Source organism: Schistocerca cancellata, chromosome 3 (genome assembly GCF_023864275.1).
Source record: "Schistocerca cancellata isolate TAMUIC-IGC-003103 chromosome 3, iqSchCanc2.1, whole genome shotgun sequence".
Classification (NCBI taxonomy): domain Eukaryota; kingdom Metazoa; phylum Arthropoda; class Insecta; order Orthoptera; family Acrididae; genus Schistocerca; species Schistocerca cancellata.
Genome location: NC_064628.1, coordinates 939,479,080 through 939,495,410, shown reverse-complemented (window position 1 = coordinate 939,495,410; position 16,331 = coordinate 939,479,080). Strand labels below are relative to the sequence as shown.

The 16,331-nt window shown below is 39.3% G+C and overlaps 1 protein-coding gene across 1 annotated transcript in view; it reads right to left on the bottom strand.

The window, feature by feature from the left end:
* The window catches only part of LOC126176008 (pre-mRNA-splicing factor ATP-dependent RNA helicase PRP16), a 201,049-nt gene that overhangs the window by 52,473 nt on the left and 132,245 nt on the right, over positions 1–16,331 (bottom strand). The window contains exons 15-16 of the mRNA XM_049923127.1: positions 7,085–7,235; positions 5,180–5,351 (exon numbers count right to left, since the gene is read on the bottom strand). Coding sequence (XP_049779084.1) covers positions 5,180–5,351; positions 7,085–7,235 — 323 coding nt within the window. The remainder of the gene's footprint in view (positions 1–5,179; positions 5,352–7,084; positions 7,236–16,331) is intronic.

The following is a 16,331-nucleotide window of genomic DNA, read 5'->3' as shown; positions in this document are numbered from 1 at the left end:
TAAAAAGACAAGCTATGTTCATGGAAGTCACTGCAGCGGCAAAATGAGTGAAAAATGATAAAGAAGAATTCATTTTATCGACTACTCGAGCTTTCATTGAGGCTAACATTCCGATGGAAAAAGTTGATCATCCGAAGCTGAGAGAATGGATCAACAAATACATACCAAGTTTGTGTAATAATTACTTTATCGTCTGCTAATCGCAGCAAAGATTAGGTAATCTCGATAGCCAGAATAGTCCTATATTAAAAATAATTTTTCCTCAAGCACCTTCTTAAAAAAGTCTTATAATTGGGTAATGTGGTAATTTAATTCATTACATAGTACTCTAATAGCAGTTCTATTGACATTTTCAAGGTGCTGGAGACTTACCCTCAGCTGGAAGACTACTGGAAGGTTACATACATCGAATCATCAAAGAAGAAGAGGAAAGATTAAAAGGAGCCGTGAAAGACAAAAGAGTTTCAATTCTTTGTGATGAAACGACAGACAGAAAAGGGCAGTGTGTGTTTGTGGTTCTGATAAAAGTACTTAGTTGTGGCGATGGTGCAGTTCAGAAATTATTTGTCAGGGGAGTGAAAGTTATTGCAAATGCAACTACTACATAATGTTCACAAGCAATTAGTGTAATACAGAAACTTGAAATTCAGTACAGAAATGTAGTTTCTATAACTTCAGATTCAGCCCGTTATATGGGCAAGTGTATAAATGCAGTTAGGATTTTAGTTTCAGAAGGGTTAGTACACACACACACAATGATGGGCTCATAAATTAAATTTGGTTGGCAATGTGTAGGCTGTGGAACTTTGTGATTTGAACCATTGTGTTTTGCAGACAAAACACATCTTCCTTAATACCCGAAAGAGAAAGCATGCATACATTCAGTTCTTAGCTCAGAAATATGTAGGTGTACCCACAAAAGCTAAACTTTTCCCTATTCTTGTCATCACTAGGTGGAACTTGTGGTTTGAAAGTGCTGAGTACCTTGGAGAATATCTCTGTGATATAGTAGAATTTGTTGAAACTGTTGAAGATGTGAGCTTAGCTGTCAATTATTTTAAAGCTTTGATTTCTGCTGAAGAAAAAAAAACAAAAAACAAAAAAAAAAAAAAAAAAAAAATTCAGTGCCTAGCTATTTTTCTTGTTGAGCACTGCTCAAAATGTTGCAATTTGCTGCTGACATTAGAGGGCTCCAATATACCGTTAATTCATCTTCTGCAGTCTAAGCTTGGTGACCTTACAAAGAGCTTGAAGTTACTAGATGACGCACCCCCCCCCCCCCCCCGCCCCCGCCCCCGAGGACAACCTCAGAAAAACATCTTAAACTGCCAGAGCATATGCAAGTACAGTTAACATCACTCTTCCAGTCTGTAGGTAGAGCAAGTCTTACAAAACAGAACCACTTGATGGAGTGTGATAGGGGAAAAATTGTCATTTCTTCTATAGGTAAATTGTTTGATCCAAGAAACATAATAAAAGGCAATTTAGACAGTGCTGAAATCTCTCAGCTGATAAAGAAAATTTACATTCTACAAGAACTTCCAACATCACAATTTCTTGTACCATACACATTGTTTAGGGATTTAGTAGTTAGTTCTTGTAGAGAAGGAAAAGATGATTACGTGATTGGTATTCTTCTTTCCCTGAAATCAGAGTATGGACTTTTTGTGGAAGCTGCAGTGAAGGCTTTGTGGATCCCAGTCAGTAATATTGATAGTGAGAGATCATTTTCTAGATATTGCAATATAATGTCTGAGAGGAGAACAGCTAGAACAGCTCTGACTCCCAGTAATATGAAAGTCATGGTATCCTTGTCTTCCTCAGACAGACTAGTGTGTTGTGTACATACACTAGGACAGGATAAATATTTTCCAAACTTTCATCATTCGGTATTTGTGTTTTAATAAGATTTATAATTTTTATGCTTTTTTAATTTATCTAAAATAAAAAGATTTTTCACTGCAAATGTGCCATAAATGTATTTCCTTTACCTTTTACTACTGAAAAGTGGAAATAAAATTTGGTGGAATTATTGACAAAATGGAAAAAAACTGGCGAAAAATATACCGAAATAACTTTTTAAAAATGACAAAATCGGGCAAACATTTTCCACCACAAACAGGTGCCTCTAGATATGATGCAAAGATAGTAGACAAAATAAACCACAAAATACAAAAACAAACAATACATAACAATGAAACACACACACAAACAAACACAACACAACACACAACAAATCAGCAGACAGTAAGCAACAAATGGCACATAATGACTTACAACAACAAAGTCACACACAGGGTAGCTAATATACTAAACAAACAAGGACTCAACATAGCATACAGAACCAACAACATAATACAAAGCAGACTCGGAAGAAATACCACCAGCACTGACAAATACAGCCAGTCCTGTATATACCAATTTACTTGCAACTGCTGTCAATCTGTATATGTGGACCAAACATGCAAGAAATTCAGAACCAGGTACACAGAACACCTCAGTGCACTGAAAAGCAATAGCTCACACACAACATTTGCAGACAACCTGATGGCACACAATGACCACCCAACAAACATTGAAACTGACTTACACATCCTTAAAACTAGTAGCAGATTATACCAAAAATTAACTATAGAAGGAAACTATCACATCCAAAAATCACTAGCCCAAGGAAAGAAAGTACTCAATGAATACACATCACTGTGCAATAAAACTCTCTTCGCCACATTATAAGAACTATACAAATAACACCCACACCAAAACTACTATTGAGGGAGGAAAAAAACTTCTCTCTCCCCCCCACCCCCTCTCTGCTCCAGTCCCGAAACCACACACACACACACACACACACACACACACACACACACACACACACAAACCAAACACCACAGACACCAAACACCACAGACACCAAACACAATGCAAACTCACATGCCTCATCCTACCAAATACACTACGAAACAAATGAATACTACAGTCACAACAACACGTAATGGCGGTGAAAACTCTCCTATGTTCTGAAAAATCAGAGAAAGTGCAGTGTCAAGCGACCATAGGTCACTAAATGTGCCTATTCACTTTGCCAACAACATATGACAAAGGATCACAATACCAAAACTGCAAGTTAGACACAAAAAGCGTGATATATATGGATATTCATTTGTAAATGCCATTCGAGAGTGGAATGGTACAGAGGTAGTACAAAAATGGTTCAATGAACCCTTCGCCAGGCTCTTACGTGTGCATTGCAGAGTAACCATGTAGATGTAGGTAAACAGAAAAATAAAAATTACGTTTTGCTGTTTGCAGATGAGAAGTTGTAGATTGTGTACCAGAATAGCTACCAAAATAAATGTACACTAGTATCATGTAAGGTATGTAAACTAATGCATACATCCACTCTTTTCACCAATGAAGCTATAAATAGAACTTTGACATAATGTTGTAAACAACACATAGTGCATCAGGTCGTTAACACATATCTGAGCTGTGAACTATGAACATATGATGTATAATATTTTACAACAATTATTCATTCACAATTGTAAATATTATGTACCAAAAGTTTCGCTAAGTGTTAATATACGAGGGCAGTTCAATAAGTAATGCAACACATTTTTTTTTCTCGGCCAATTTTGGTTGAAAAAACCGGAAATTTCTTGTGGAATATTTTCAAACATTCCCACTTCGTCTCGTATAGTTTCATTGACTTCCGACAGGTGGCAGCGCTGTACGGAGCTGTTAAAATGGCGTCTGTAACGGATGTGCGTTGTAAACAACGGGCAGTGATCAAGTTTCTTTTGGCGGAAAACCAGGGCATCTCAGATATTCATAGGCGCTTGCAGAATGTCTACGGTGATCTGGCAGTGGACAAAAGCACGGTGAGTCGTTGGGCAAAGCATGTGTCATCATCGCCGCAAGGTCAAGCAAGACTGTCTGATCTCCCGCGTGCGGGCCGGCCGTGCACAGCTGTGACTCCTGCAATGGCGGAGCGTGCGAACACACTCGTTCGAGATGATCGACGGATCACCATCAAACAACTCAGTGCTCAACTTGACATCTCTGTTGGTAGTGCTGTCACAATTGTTCACCAGTTGGGATATTCAAAGGTTTGTTCCTGCTAGGTCCCTCGTTGTCTAACCGAACATCATAAAGAGCAAAGGAGAACCATCTGTGCAGAATTGCTTGCTCGTCATGTGGCCGAGGGTGACAATTTCTTGTCAAAGATGGTTACAGGCGATGAAACATGGGTTCATCACTTCGAACCTGAAACAAAACGGCAATCAATGGAGTGGCGCCACACCCACTCCCCTACCAAGAAAAAGTTTAAAGCCATACCCTCAGCCGGTAAAGTCACGGTTACAGTCTTCTGGGACGCTGAAGGGGTTATTCTGTTCGATGTCCTTCCCCATGGTCAAATGGTCAACTCTGAAGTGTATTGTGCTACTCTTCAGAAATTGAAGAAACGACTTCAGCGTGTTCGTAGGCACAAAAATCTGAATGAACTTCTCCTTCCTCATGACAACGCAAGACCTCACACAAGTCTTCGCACTCGAGAGGAGCTCACAAAACTTCAGTGGACTGTTCTTCCTCATGCACCCTACAGCCCCGATCTCGCACCGTCGGATTTCCATATGTTTGGCCCAATGAAGGACGCAATCCGTGGGAGGCACTACGCGGATGATGAAGAAGTTATTGATGCAGTACGACGTTGGCTCCGACATCGACCAATGGAATGGTACCGTGCAGGCATACAGGCCCTCATTTCAAGGTGGCGTAAGGCCGTAGCATTGAATGGAGATTACGTTGAAAAATAGTGTTGTGTAGCTAAAAGATTGGGGAATAATCTGGTGTATTTCAATGCTGAATAAAACAACCCCTGTTTCAGAAAAAAAATGTGTTGCATTACTTATTGAACTGCCCTCGTATAACAACAATTTTACAGTTAGAAAATAAAAAAATAACCCACTGAAGATAGCACACAAAGTGCTGAAACATGTCTAGGTGAAAGAAAACAGAAAAAAAGGTGTCTTGCATAAGGTGGAATTTCTCTTCCTATTTCGTAGCAAGCATAACAAGAACGACTGCAACACCACAAGATGATTATTACAGATTTTAGTACAGCAATACTTCAATTCATTTTTTTATGTGCATACATACACTATTACAAAATACATACCAATAATAAGTATATCAGCTGAGCAACCCATTTCACAAGATACAATGAGCATTTGACACTGAGGAGGATCAAGTGGAAATTCTGCCATTTGTCTTCCAAGAGGTGTAAGAGAACCAGTGTGATCTAGTGCTCCTAAAATCCACAGCTGGTACAATGAATTCAAAATGTTGTCCTGAAGAGATAACAATTTTTTTAAATTAAAAGATTGAAATAACTCACATAAAATGAAGTATGATCTTACTTAACAGGTAGTATAGATGACAAAAGCATCTATGTGACGTAGTATAACTATTATTTCCTTTACTATTTTTTTATCTCATTGCCTTTTAACATTATCTTACAACAAAAGCAGGTCCATAGTTCTGGACCTCATTTGCACAAAAGAATGGATGAATTCAGTAACCGATGTTTGGGACACATTACTATCTACCTCATATTATATACAATTTCTAATTTGGCTGCAGCACTATCAAAATATTGAATTATAAAATTCCAAACTGAAAATTATGATGACGAAGATGATAGTAGTAGTAGTAGTAGTAGTAGTAGTAGTAATAATAATAATAAAATAAACATTCAGCACAAGAATTTACTGCATTTTACACATATTAATAATAGTTGAAGAATGGGAAATGTTAGATGAAAATCTTTTGCCATTTCACTGTTATGATTTCAGAAATTGATGGAAAATCCAAATCAGTATGTGATAAATGAATCACAGTTAAATTTTTGGCTGCAGCCCTGGATTTTTCCTCATGAATATTAGGTCTCATGTGTCTGTTTCGATAGTTCTCATGACCACGATATTGAAAAGCATGGGATCTGAAGTGATAAATGATTTGCAGCAGAAAAGCTAAGTCCTTATTTGACAACTCGCTTAGTCATATGAGCAGCTGCCTGAGCATATTTAGCTTTGTTTTCATCCTATAAAAAAACCTACAGTTTAACAAGAAACCTGAACCATGCTGCAACTTGATATTTTTCCCAGACATAAACCATTATCAAAGATAAAACAACATCTGTCAGAAAAATCCTTGGTATGACTGGGAGCATACTTCAGACCTTTTTGTATACCCTTGTCATCAAGCCACAGAAATAAGAAAGGATACATAAATACATATATGAGTCACATTACTATCATGACCACCCATATATGACAAAGTCATAGGCTGTGGTCTGTAAGACGTCATACACTACTGTGGAGGATGTGTAACTCTGCCTACTACATCAACATATACCTTTTTACTATTGTGAGAAAAAGGAACAATTTAACAGAGTTATTACTGATTTGTTTGCTAGTTACTGCAGTATTTCTAAATTAGCACAGTCCTTGAACTGTTCCCTACTCGTGAAAATCAGCTGTAAATGAACAAATGTGATCAGTGTGAGTAACCAACATGTAAACTGTTTTCTGCGACATAGAAAACTGATGTTGCAGATGACTCAGTTCTTAGGATATATGGGGTTGACCAAGTGTGCCTGCATTTAAATTTGCCAGGGATTTTCAAACTTCAACAAAACAGCTCAAAAATCTGTTGTGTACATGGCTCTGAAGCAAATTGATCATCACTATTCTTTATGACAATAAAGGTGAATAAATATGGGTAGTGATATCGAAATTAGTTTCTGCTGTTGGTCAATGTCCCCAATGAGCCCCACTGTCCATAACATGGGTGCTGGCATGTAAGGTGAGAAACAATAGACAACACACACATCTCAATAATTACTGAAAAATGTATGTTAGCAGTGGTGGTGTAATGCTATGGTGATTGTTTTGTGATACTTTCAAGCACCATGCCTTCATGTAGCCATTACTGATAAGATTGTCACAATCATTTGTAGCCAAACATTCTCTAATAAACAATTCCAATATCATTTTAAATGTACAGCCTTCCATGCAGTTACCTGAGGTGGTGGATCCATGAAATGAAACTGCAACAAATCTTGAACACCAAGAGATTTTAAAAGCAACACTGTATTTGCAAGGTTGGTCCTCTGGATCTCTGGGACAGTTGTAACAAGCAGTTCATCTTTATACTGCCTTTCTGTATATAACCTAAAACAACAAACATACAATATAAATAATAAAGTAGCAAAAAATGAAATCAGTCAAAAGGTAATGCAATTTGCTAAAGAAAGTCAGTCAATGAGAAACAAATGTGACAGTATTGCACTCAGCAGAAAAAGGAGCCACTATGCATATGTTAGAAGAAATACATGTACACACACACACACACACACACACACACACACACAAACACAAACATGCACACAGTTCCCCTGACTATACACTTAAAGAGCAGACTGAATTGGCTAATACTCCTTTTCTGAAAAACTTCCAGAAATTACAGAATGGGTCATTAGTCAGTTGGTCAAAAACCTGTTCAGTGCAATAGCACTAAATAAATGAAAATACAGATTTATTATCAAGAAAGAAAAGCATATACAGTTCAATGAAACTACAGAAGATGCTCAAAGTGATTTCTATGCTGTTACAAGCAAACATTGCATCTTTTCAACACAATTTACAAATTTTGTCGCAAATCTTTTCGGATTGTACATTTTCAACTTCTCATTGGATTCCTTCCCTCAAATGCTTAACATCACTAACCTTGATCGAATAAACCTCATTTTTTAGTATAGCCCAGACAGAAAAATCCATGATGTAATATGTGGGGATTGTGGAGGTCATTCAATACTATGCTCTCTGCCAATCCATTAGTCAAAACTTCCATTCAGAAAGTCCTTCAGAATAACTCAACAATGCGGAGTTACTCTATCTTGTTGCCATATCAACTTTTCCTTAACTGACTGCAGATATTTAAAAAAAATGGACTATTTTCCAGTTCTGACTACACTTTTTGATGGATATCTATGTGATTCATAGAATTGACACTATCGTTACAAAAGAAGGCTCTATTAGCTCACTCCTGAAAATCCCTGTCCATACATTCATGCCCTTTCCCCCCCATGAACCATGGACCTTGTCGTTGGTGGGGAGGCTTGTGTGCCTCAGCGATACAGATAGCCGTACCGTAGGTACAACCACAACGGAGGGGTATCTGTTGAGAGGCCAGACAAACGTGTGGTTCCTGAAGATGGGCAGCAGCCTTTTCAGTAGTTACAAGGGCAACAGTCTGGATGATTGACTGATCTGGCCTTGTAACAATAACCAAAACGGCCTTGCTGTGCTGGTACTGCGAACGGCTGAAAGCAAGGGGAAACTACGGCAGTATTTTTTCCCGAGGGCATGCAGCTTGACTGTATGATTAAATGATGATGCCGTCCTCTTGGGTAAAATATTCCGGAGGTAAAATAGTCCCCCATTCGGATCTCCGGGCGGGGACTACTCAAGAGGATGTCGTTATCAGCAGAAAGAAAACTGGCGTTCTACGGATCGGAGCGTGGAATGTCAGATCCCTTAATCGGGCAGGTAGGTTAGAAAATTTAAAAAGGGAAATGGATAGGTTAAAGTTAGATATAGTGCGAATTAGTGAAGTTCGGTGGCAGGAGGAACAAGACTTCTGGTCAGGTGACTACAGGGTTATAAACACAAAGTCAAATAGGGGCAATGCAGGAGTAGGTTTAATAATGAATAGGAAAATAGGAATGCGGGTAAGCTACTACAAACAGCATAGTGAACGCATTATTGTGGCCAAGATAGATACGAAGCCCACACCTACTACAGTAGTACAAGTTCATATGCCAATTAGCTCTGCAGATGACGAAGAAATTGAAGAAATGTATGATGAAATAAAAGAAATTATTCAGATAGTGAAGGGAGATGAAAATTTAATAGTCATGGGTGACTGGAATTCGAGTGTAGGAAAAGGGAGAGAAGGAAACGTAGTAGGTGAATATGGATTGGGGCTAAGAAATGAAAGAGGAAGCCGCCTGGTAGAATTTTGCACAGAGCAAAACTTAATCATAGCTAACACTTGGTTTAACAATCATGATAGAAGGTTGTATACATGGAAGAACCCTGGAGATACTAAAAGGTATCAGATAGATTATATAATGGTAAGACAGAGATTTAGGAACCAGGTTTTAAATTGTAAGACATTTCCAGGGGCAGATGTGGACTCTAACCACAATTTATTGGTTATGACCTGTAGATTAAAACTGAAGAAACTGCAAAAAGGTGGGAATTTAAGGAGATGGGACCTGGATAAACTGAAAGAACCAGAGGTTGTACAGAGTTTCAGGGAGAGCATAAGGGAACAATTGACAGGAATGGGGGAAAGAAATACAGTAGAAGAAGAATGGGTAGCTTTGAGGGATGAAGTAGTGAAGGCAGCAGAGGATCAAGTACGTAAAAAGACGAGGGCTAGTAGAAATCCTTGGGTAACAGAAGAAATATTGAATTTAATTGATGAAAGGAGAGAATATAAAAATGCAGTAAGTGAAGCAGGCAAAAAGGAATACAAATGTCTCAAAAATGAGATCGACAGGAAGTGCAAAATGGCTAAGCAGGCATGGCTAGAGGACAAATGTAAGGATGTAGAGGCTTATCTCACTAGGGGTAAGATAGATACTGCTTACAGGAAAATTAAAGAGACCTTTGGAGATAAGAGAACCACTTGTATGAACATCAAGAGCTCAGGTGGAAACCCAGTTCCAAGCAAAGAAGGGAAAGCAGAAAGGTGGAAGGAGTATATAGAGGGTCTATACAAGGGCGATGCACTTGAGGACAATATTATGGAAATGGAAGAGGATGTAGATGAAGACGAAATGGGAGATACGATACTGCGTGAAGAGTTTGACAGAGCACTGAAAGACCTGAGTCGAAACAAGGCCCCCGGAGTAGACAACATTCCATTGGAACTACTGACGGCCTTGGGAGAGCCAGTACTGGCAAAAGTCTACCATCTGGTGAGCAAGATGTATGAAACAGGCGAAATACCCTCAGACTTCAAGAAGAATATAATAATTCCAATCCCAAAGAAAGCAGGTGTTGACAGATGTGAAAATTATCGAACAATCAGTTTAATAAGCCACAGCTGCAAAATACTAACACGAATTCTTTACAGACGAATGGAAAAACTAGTAGAAGCCGACCTCGGGGAAGATCAGTTTGGATTCCGTAGAAATGTTGGAACACGTGAGGCAATACTGACCTTACGACTTATCTTAGAAGAAAGATTAAGGAAAGGCAAACCTACGTTCCTAGCATTTGTAGACTTAGAGAAAGCTTTTGACAATGTTGACTGGAATACTCTCTTTCAAATTCTAAAGGTGGGAGGGGTAAAATACAGGGAGCGAAAGGCTATTTACAATTTGTATAGAAACCAGATGGCAGTTATAAGAGTCGAGGGGCATGAAAGAGAAGCAGTGGTTGAGAAGGGAATAAGACAGGGTTGTAGCCTCTCCCGGATGCTATTCAATCTGTATATTGAGCAAGCACTAAAGGAAACAAAAGAAAAATTCGGAGTAGGTATTAAAATCCATGGAGAAGAAATAAAAACGTTGAGGTTCGCCGATGACATTGTAATTCTGTCAGAGACAGCAAAGGACTTGGAAGAGCAGTTGAACGGAATGGATAGTGTCTTGAAGGGAGGATATAAGATGAACATCAACAAAAGCAAAACGAGGATAATGGAATGTAGTCTAATTAAGTCGGGTGATGTTGAGGGTATTAGATTAGGAAATGAGACACTCAAAGTAGTAAAGGAGTTTTGCTATTTGGGGAGCAAAATAACTGATGATGGTCGAAGTAAAGAGGATATAAAATGTAGACTGGCAATGGCAAGGAAAGCGTTTCTGAAGAAGAGAAATTTGTTAACATCGAGTATAGATTTAAGTGTCAGGAAGTCATTTTTGAAAGTATTTGTATGGAGTGTAGCCATGTATGGAAGTGAAACATGGACGGTAAATAGTTTGGACAAGAAAAGAATAGAAGCTTTCGAAATGTGGTGCTACAGAAGAATGCTGAAGATTAGATGGGTAGATCACATAACTAATGAGGAAGTATTGAATAGGATTGAGGAGAAGAGAAGTTTGTGGCACAACTTGACCAGAAGAAGGGATCGGTTGGTAGGACATGTTCTGAGGCATCAAGGGATCACCAATTTAGTATTGGAGGGCAGCGTGGAGGGTAAAAATCGTAGGGGGAGACCAAGAGATGAATACACTAAGCAGATTCAGAAAGATGTAGGTTGCAGTAGGTACTGGGAGATGAAGAAGCTTGCACAGGATAGAGTAGCATGGAGAGCTGCATCAAACCAGTCTCAGGACTGAAGACCACAACAACAACATTCATGCCAGGAGAGTTTAATTTTGTCGCCATTATCAGATGGGGATTTGTAGGATCTCAGTAGGTACTGTTGTGTCTGTTCACTCTGCCATTTGCCTTCAAAGTCACTTTACCGATCCACAGGATGCTTTCATAAAACTGTAAGTCTTTCTATTCACTGTTTCTCTGGCAACAAAAAACAACTGTTAACTGAGTTACTGATACTGTGCACTAGTCAGGTTCACAACTCACTACCATTACACACAGAAAAAAGTCTATGGTTTGCTAGTGACAATTAACTTATGGCCCACCCCGTACTATCCACACGCCAATATAAACAATGTTTCTACACTTCCCTGAAGATCAAGTTACAAATCTTATAATATTGTACATATCTACTAAACTCAATAATTTTCATGTCACTAAATATGAATAAATTTTAATACACTGTCATCACAGAAACAGTAATCTACAGCTACAATTAGATATGTAGTCAGCAAGCCACTGTACGGTGCACGACAGAAGGTACCACTGCAAGTCATTTTCTTTCCTGTTCGAACCATGAATAGAGTGACTGAAAAACAGCTGTTTATAAGCCTCTGTACAACTCCTATTCTCTCTCATCTTATCTTCGAGGTCCTTGCAAAAATTGTATGTCAATGGCAATAGAATCGATCTGCAATCGACTTCTAAAGCCAGTTCCATAAATTTCTGCAATAGTGCCTCATGAAGAGAGAATTGTCCCCTGTTCACAGATTGCCATTTGTGTTAATGAAGCATTTTAGTAATACTTAATCTACTGGAAATAAATCTAGCAGGCCGCCTCTGGATTGCTTCGATGTCTTCCTTTAATCTGTCCTAGTGGGGATCTCAAACACTTGTGCAGTACCCAATAATGAATTGCACTAGCATTTATGCCGTCTCCTTTCTAGATAAGCTACACTTTCCCAAAACTCTCCCAATAAAATGAAGTTGAGCATTCGCCTTCCTGACTACCAACCTGATGTGTTCACTCCATTTCATATTGTTCTGCAATGTTATGCCTCGATATTTAAATGATGTGATGCTGTCAAGCAACAAAATACTAATGCTGTATTCAAACAATACAGAATTGTTTATCTATTCCTCTGCATTAACTTAAATTCTTCTAAATTTACAGCAAGCTTTCATTCATCATGCTAACTAGAAATTCTGTGTGTCATCTTGTACCATCTTAGTCTCTCAACAATGACACCATTCCATCCACCAAAGCATCGTCAGCAAACAGCCACCAACTGCTGTTCACCCTGTCTGCCAGACCATTTTATATAGAGAATAACAACAGTCCTATCACAATTTCCTGGACACTCTTGATGATACCCTTGCCTCTGACAAGCACTCGCCATTGAGGACAACATACTGGGTTCTATTACTTAAAAAGTCTTCAAGTCATTCATGTATCAGGGAAACTAATCCGTGGACTGTGGACTTTTGTCAACAGTCTGCAGTGAGGCACCACGTCAAACTCTTTCCAGAAATCTGCGAATGGTTTGCAGGATGTCAGGTGAGAAAAGGCCAAGCTGAGATTTGCATGAGTGATGCTTTCCAAATCCTTGCTGATTTGTGGACAGAAGCTTATCTGTCTCAAGGAAATTTATTATATTTGGCTCAGAATGTGTTCAACAATTATGCAGCTAACTGATTTGAAGGATATTGGCCTGTAATTATGCAGGTCCATTCTTTTACCTTTCTTTTATACAGGAGTGACCTGCACTTTTTCCCAGTTGCTTGAGACTTCGCACTGGTTGATACATTTGCAATAAATGGAAGCTAAGTAACAGATCAATGCTGCAGAGTAGTCTCAGTAAAACTGAATTCGAATTCTGGACATGTTGACTCATTTGGTTTCAACTCTTTCACTTGCTCTTCTACACCAGGAATGCCCATTACTATGTCCCTCCTGTGGGAGTCTGAATGACAGTCAAACAATGTTATGTCTGTATGATCCTCCTGTGTGAAAGATTTCTAAAACACGAAGTATAAAACTTCAACTTTCCTTTTATTGCCACATCAGACTGGTTGAGAGTGACAGGATAAGTCTTCACTCTACTTAATCACTTTCTACATCTACATCCCCCCCCCCATGAACCATGGACTTTGCCGTTGGTGGGGAGGCTTGCGTGCCTCAGCGATACAGATAGCCGTACCGTAGCTACAACCACAACGGAGGGGTATCTGTTGAGAGGCCAGACAAACGTGTGGTTCCTGAAGAGGGGCAGCAGCCTTTTCAGTAGTTGCAAGGGCAACAGTCTGGATGATTGACTGATCTGGCCTTGTAACAATAACCAAAACGGCCTTGCTGTGCTGGTACTGCGAACGGCTGAAAGCAAGGGGAAACTACGGCCGTAATTTTTCCCGAAGGCACGCAGCTTTACTGTATGATTAAATGATGATGGCGTCCTCTTGGGTAAAATATTCCGGAGGTAAAATAGTCCCCCATTCGGATCTCCGGGCGGGGACTACTCAAGAGGATGTCGTTATCAGGAGAAAGAAAACTGGCGTTCTACGGATCGGAGCGTGGAATGTCAGATCCCTTAATCGGGCAGGTAGGTTAGAAAATTTAAAAAGGGAAATGGATAGGTTAAAGTTAGATATAGTGGGAATTAGTGAAGTTCGGTGGCAGGAGGAACAAGACTTCTGGTCAGGTGACTACAGGGTTATAAACACAAAGCCAAATAGGGGTAATGCAGGAGTAGGTTTAATAATGAATAAGAAAATAGGAGTGCGGGTAAGCTACTACAAACAGCATAGTGAACGCATTATTGTGGCCAAGATAGATACGAAGCCCACACCTACTACAGTAGTACAAGTTCATATGCCAACTAGCTCTGCAGATGACGAAGAAATTGAAGAAATGTATGATGAAATAAAAGAAATTATTCAGATAGTGAAGGGAGACGAAAATTTAATAGTCATGGGTGACTGGAATTCGAGTGTAGGAAAAGGGAGAGAAGGAAACGTAGTAGGTGAATATGGATTGGGGCTAAGAAATGAAAGAGGGAGCCGCCTGGTAGAATTTTGCACAGAGCACAACTTAATCATAGCTAACACTTGGTTTAAGAATCATGAAGGAAGGTTGTATACATGGAAGAACCCTGGAGACACTAAAAGGTATCAGATAGATTATATAATGGTAAGACAGAGATTTAGGAACCAGGTTTTAATTTGTAAGACATTTCCAGGGGCAGATGTGGACTTTGACCACAATCTATTGGTTAAGACCTGTAGATTAAAACTGAAGAAACAGCACAAAAAGGTGGGAATTTAAGGAGATGGGACCTGGATAAACTGAAAGAACCAGAGGTTGTACAGAGTTTCAGGGAGAGCATAAGGGAACAATTGACAGGAACGGGGGAAAGAGATACAGTAGAAGAAGAATGGGTAGCTTTGAGGGATGAAGTAGTGAAGGCAGCAGAGGATCAAGTACGTAAAAAGACGAGGGCTAGTAGAAATCCTTGGGTAACAGAAGAAATATTGAATTTAATTGATGAAAGGAGAAAATATAAAAATGCAGTAAATGAAGCAGGCAAAAAGAAATACAAACGTCTCAAAAATGAGATCGACAGGAAGTGCAAAATGGCTAAGCAGGGATGGCTAGAGGACAAATGTAAGGATGTAGAGGCTTATCTCACTAGGGGTAAGATAGATACTGCCTACAGGAAAATTAAAGAGACCTTTGGAGATAAGAGAACCACTTGTATGAACATCAAGAGCTCAGGTGGAAACCCAGTTCCAAGCAAAGAAGGGAAAGCAGAAAGGTGGAAGGAGTATATAGAGGGTCTATACAAGGGCGATGAACTTGAGGACAATATTATGGAAATGGAAGAGGATGTAGATGAAGACGAAATGGGAGATACGATACTGCGTGAAGAGTTTGACAGAGCACTGAAAGACCTGAGTCGAAACAAGGCCCCCGGAGTAGACAACATTCCATTGGAACTACTGACGGCCTTGGGAGAGCCAGTACTGACAAAACTCTACCATCTGGTGAGCAAGATGTATGAAACAGGCGAAATACCCTCAGACTTCAAGAAGAATATAATAATTCCAATCCCAAAGAAAGCAGGTGTTGACAGATGTGAAAATTACCGAACAATCAGTTTAATAAGCCACAGCTGCAAAATACTAACACGAATGGAAAAACTGGTAGAAGCCGACCTCGGGGAAGATCAGTTTGGATTCCGTAGAAATGTTGGAACACGTGAGGCAATACTGACCTTACGACTTATCTTAGAAGAAAGATTAAGGAAAGGCAAACCTACGTTTCTAGCATTTGTAGTCTTAGAGAAAGCTTTTGACAATGTTGACTGGAATACTCTCTTTCAAATTCTAAAGGTGGCAGGGGTAAAATACAGGGAGCGAAAGGCTATTTACAATTTGTACAGAAACCAGATGGCAGTTATAAGAGTCGAGGGACATGAAAGGGAAGCAGTGGTTAAGAAGGGAGTAAGACAGGGTTGTAGCCTCTCCCCGATGTTATTCAATCTGTATATTGAGCAAGCACTAAAGGAAACAAAAGAAAAATTCGGAGTAGGTATTAAAATCCATGGAGAAGAAATAAAAACGTTGAGGTTCGCCGATGACATTGTAATTCTGTCAGAGACAGCAAAGGACTTGGAAGAGCAGTTGAATGGAATGGATGGTGTCTAGAAGGGAGGATATAAGATGAACATCAACAAAAGCAAAACGAGGATAATGGAATGTAGTCGAATTAAGTCGGGTGATGTTGAGGGTATTAGATTAGGAAATGAGACACTTAAAGTAGTAAAGGAGTTTTGCTATTTGGGGAGCAAAATAACTGATGATGGTCGAAGTAGAGAGGATATAAAATGTAGACTGGCAAGGGCAAGGAAAGCGTTTCTGAAGAAGAGAAATTTGTTA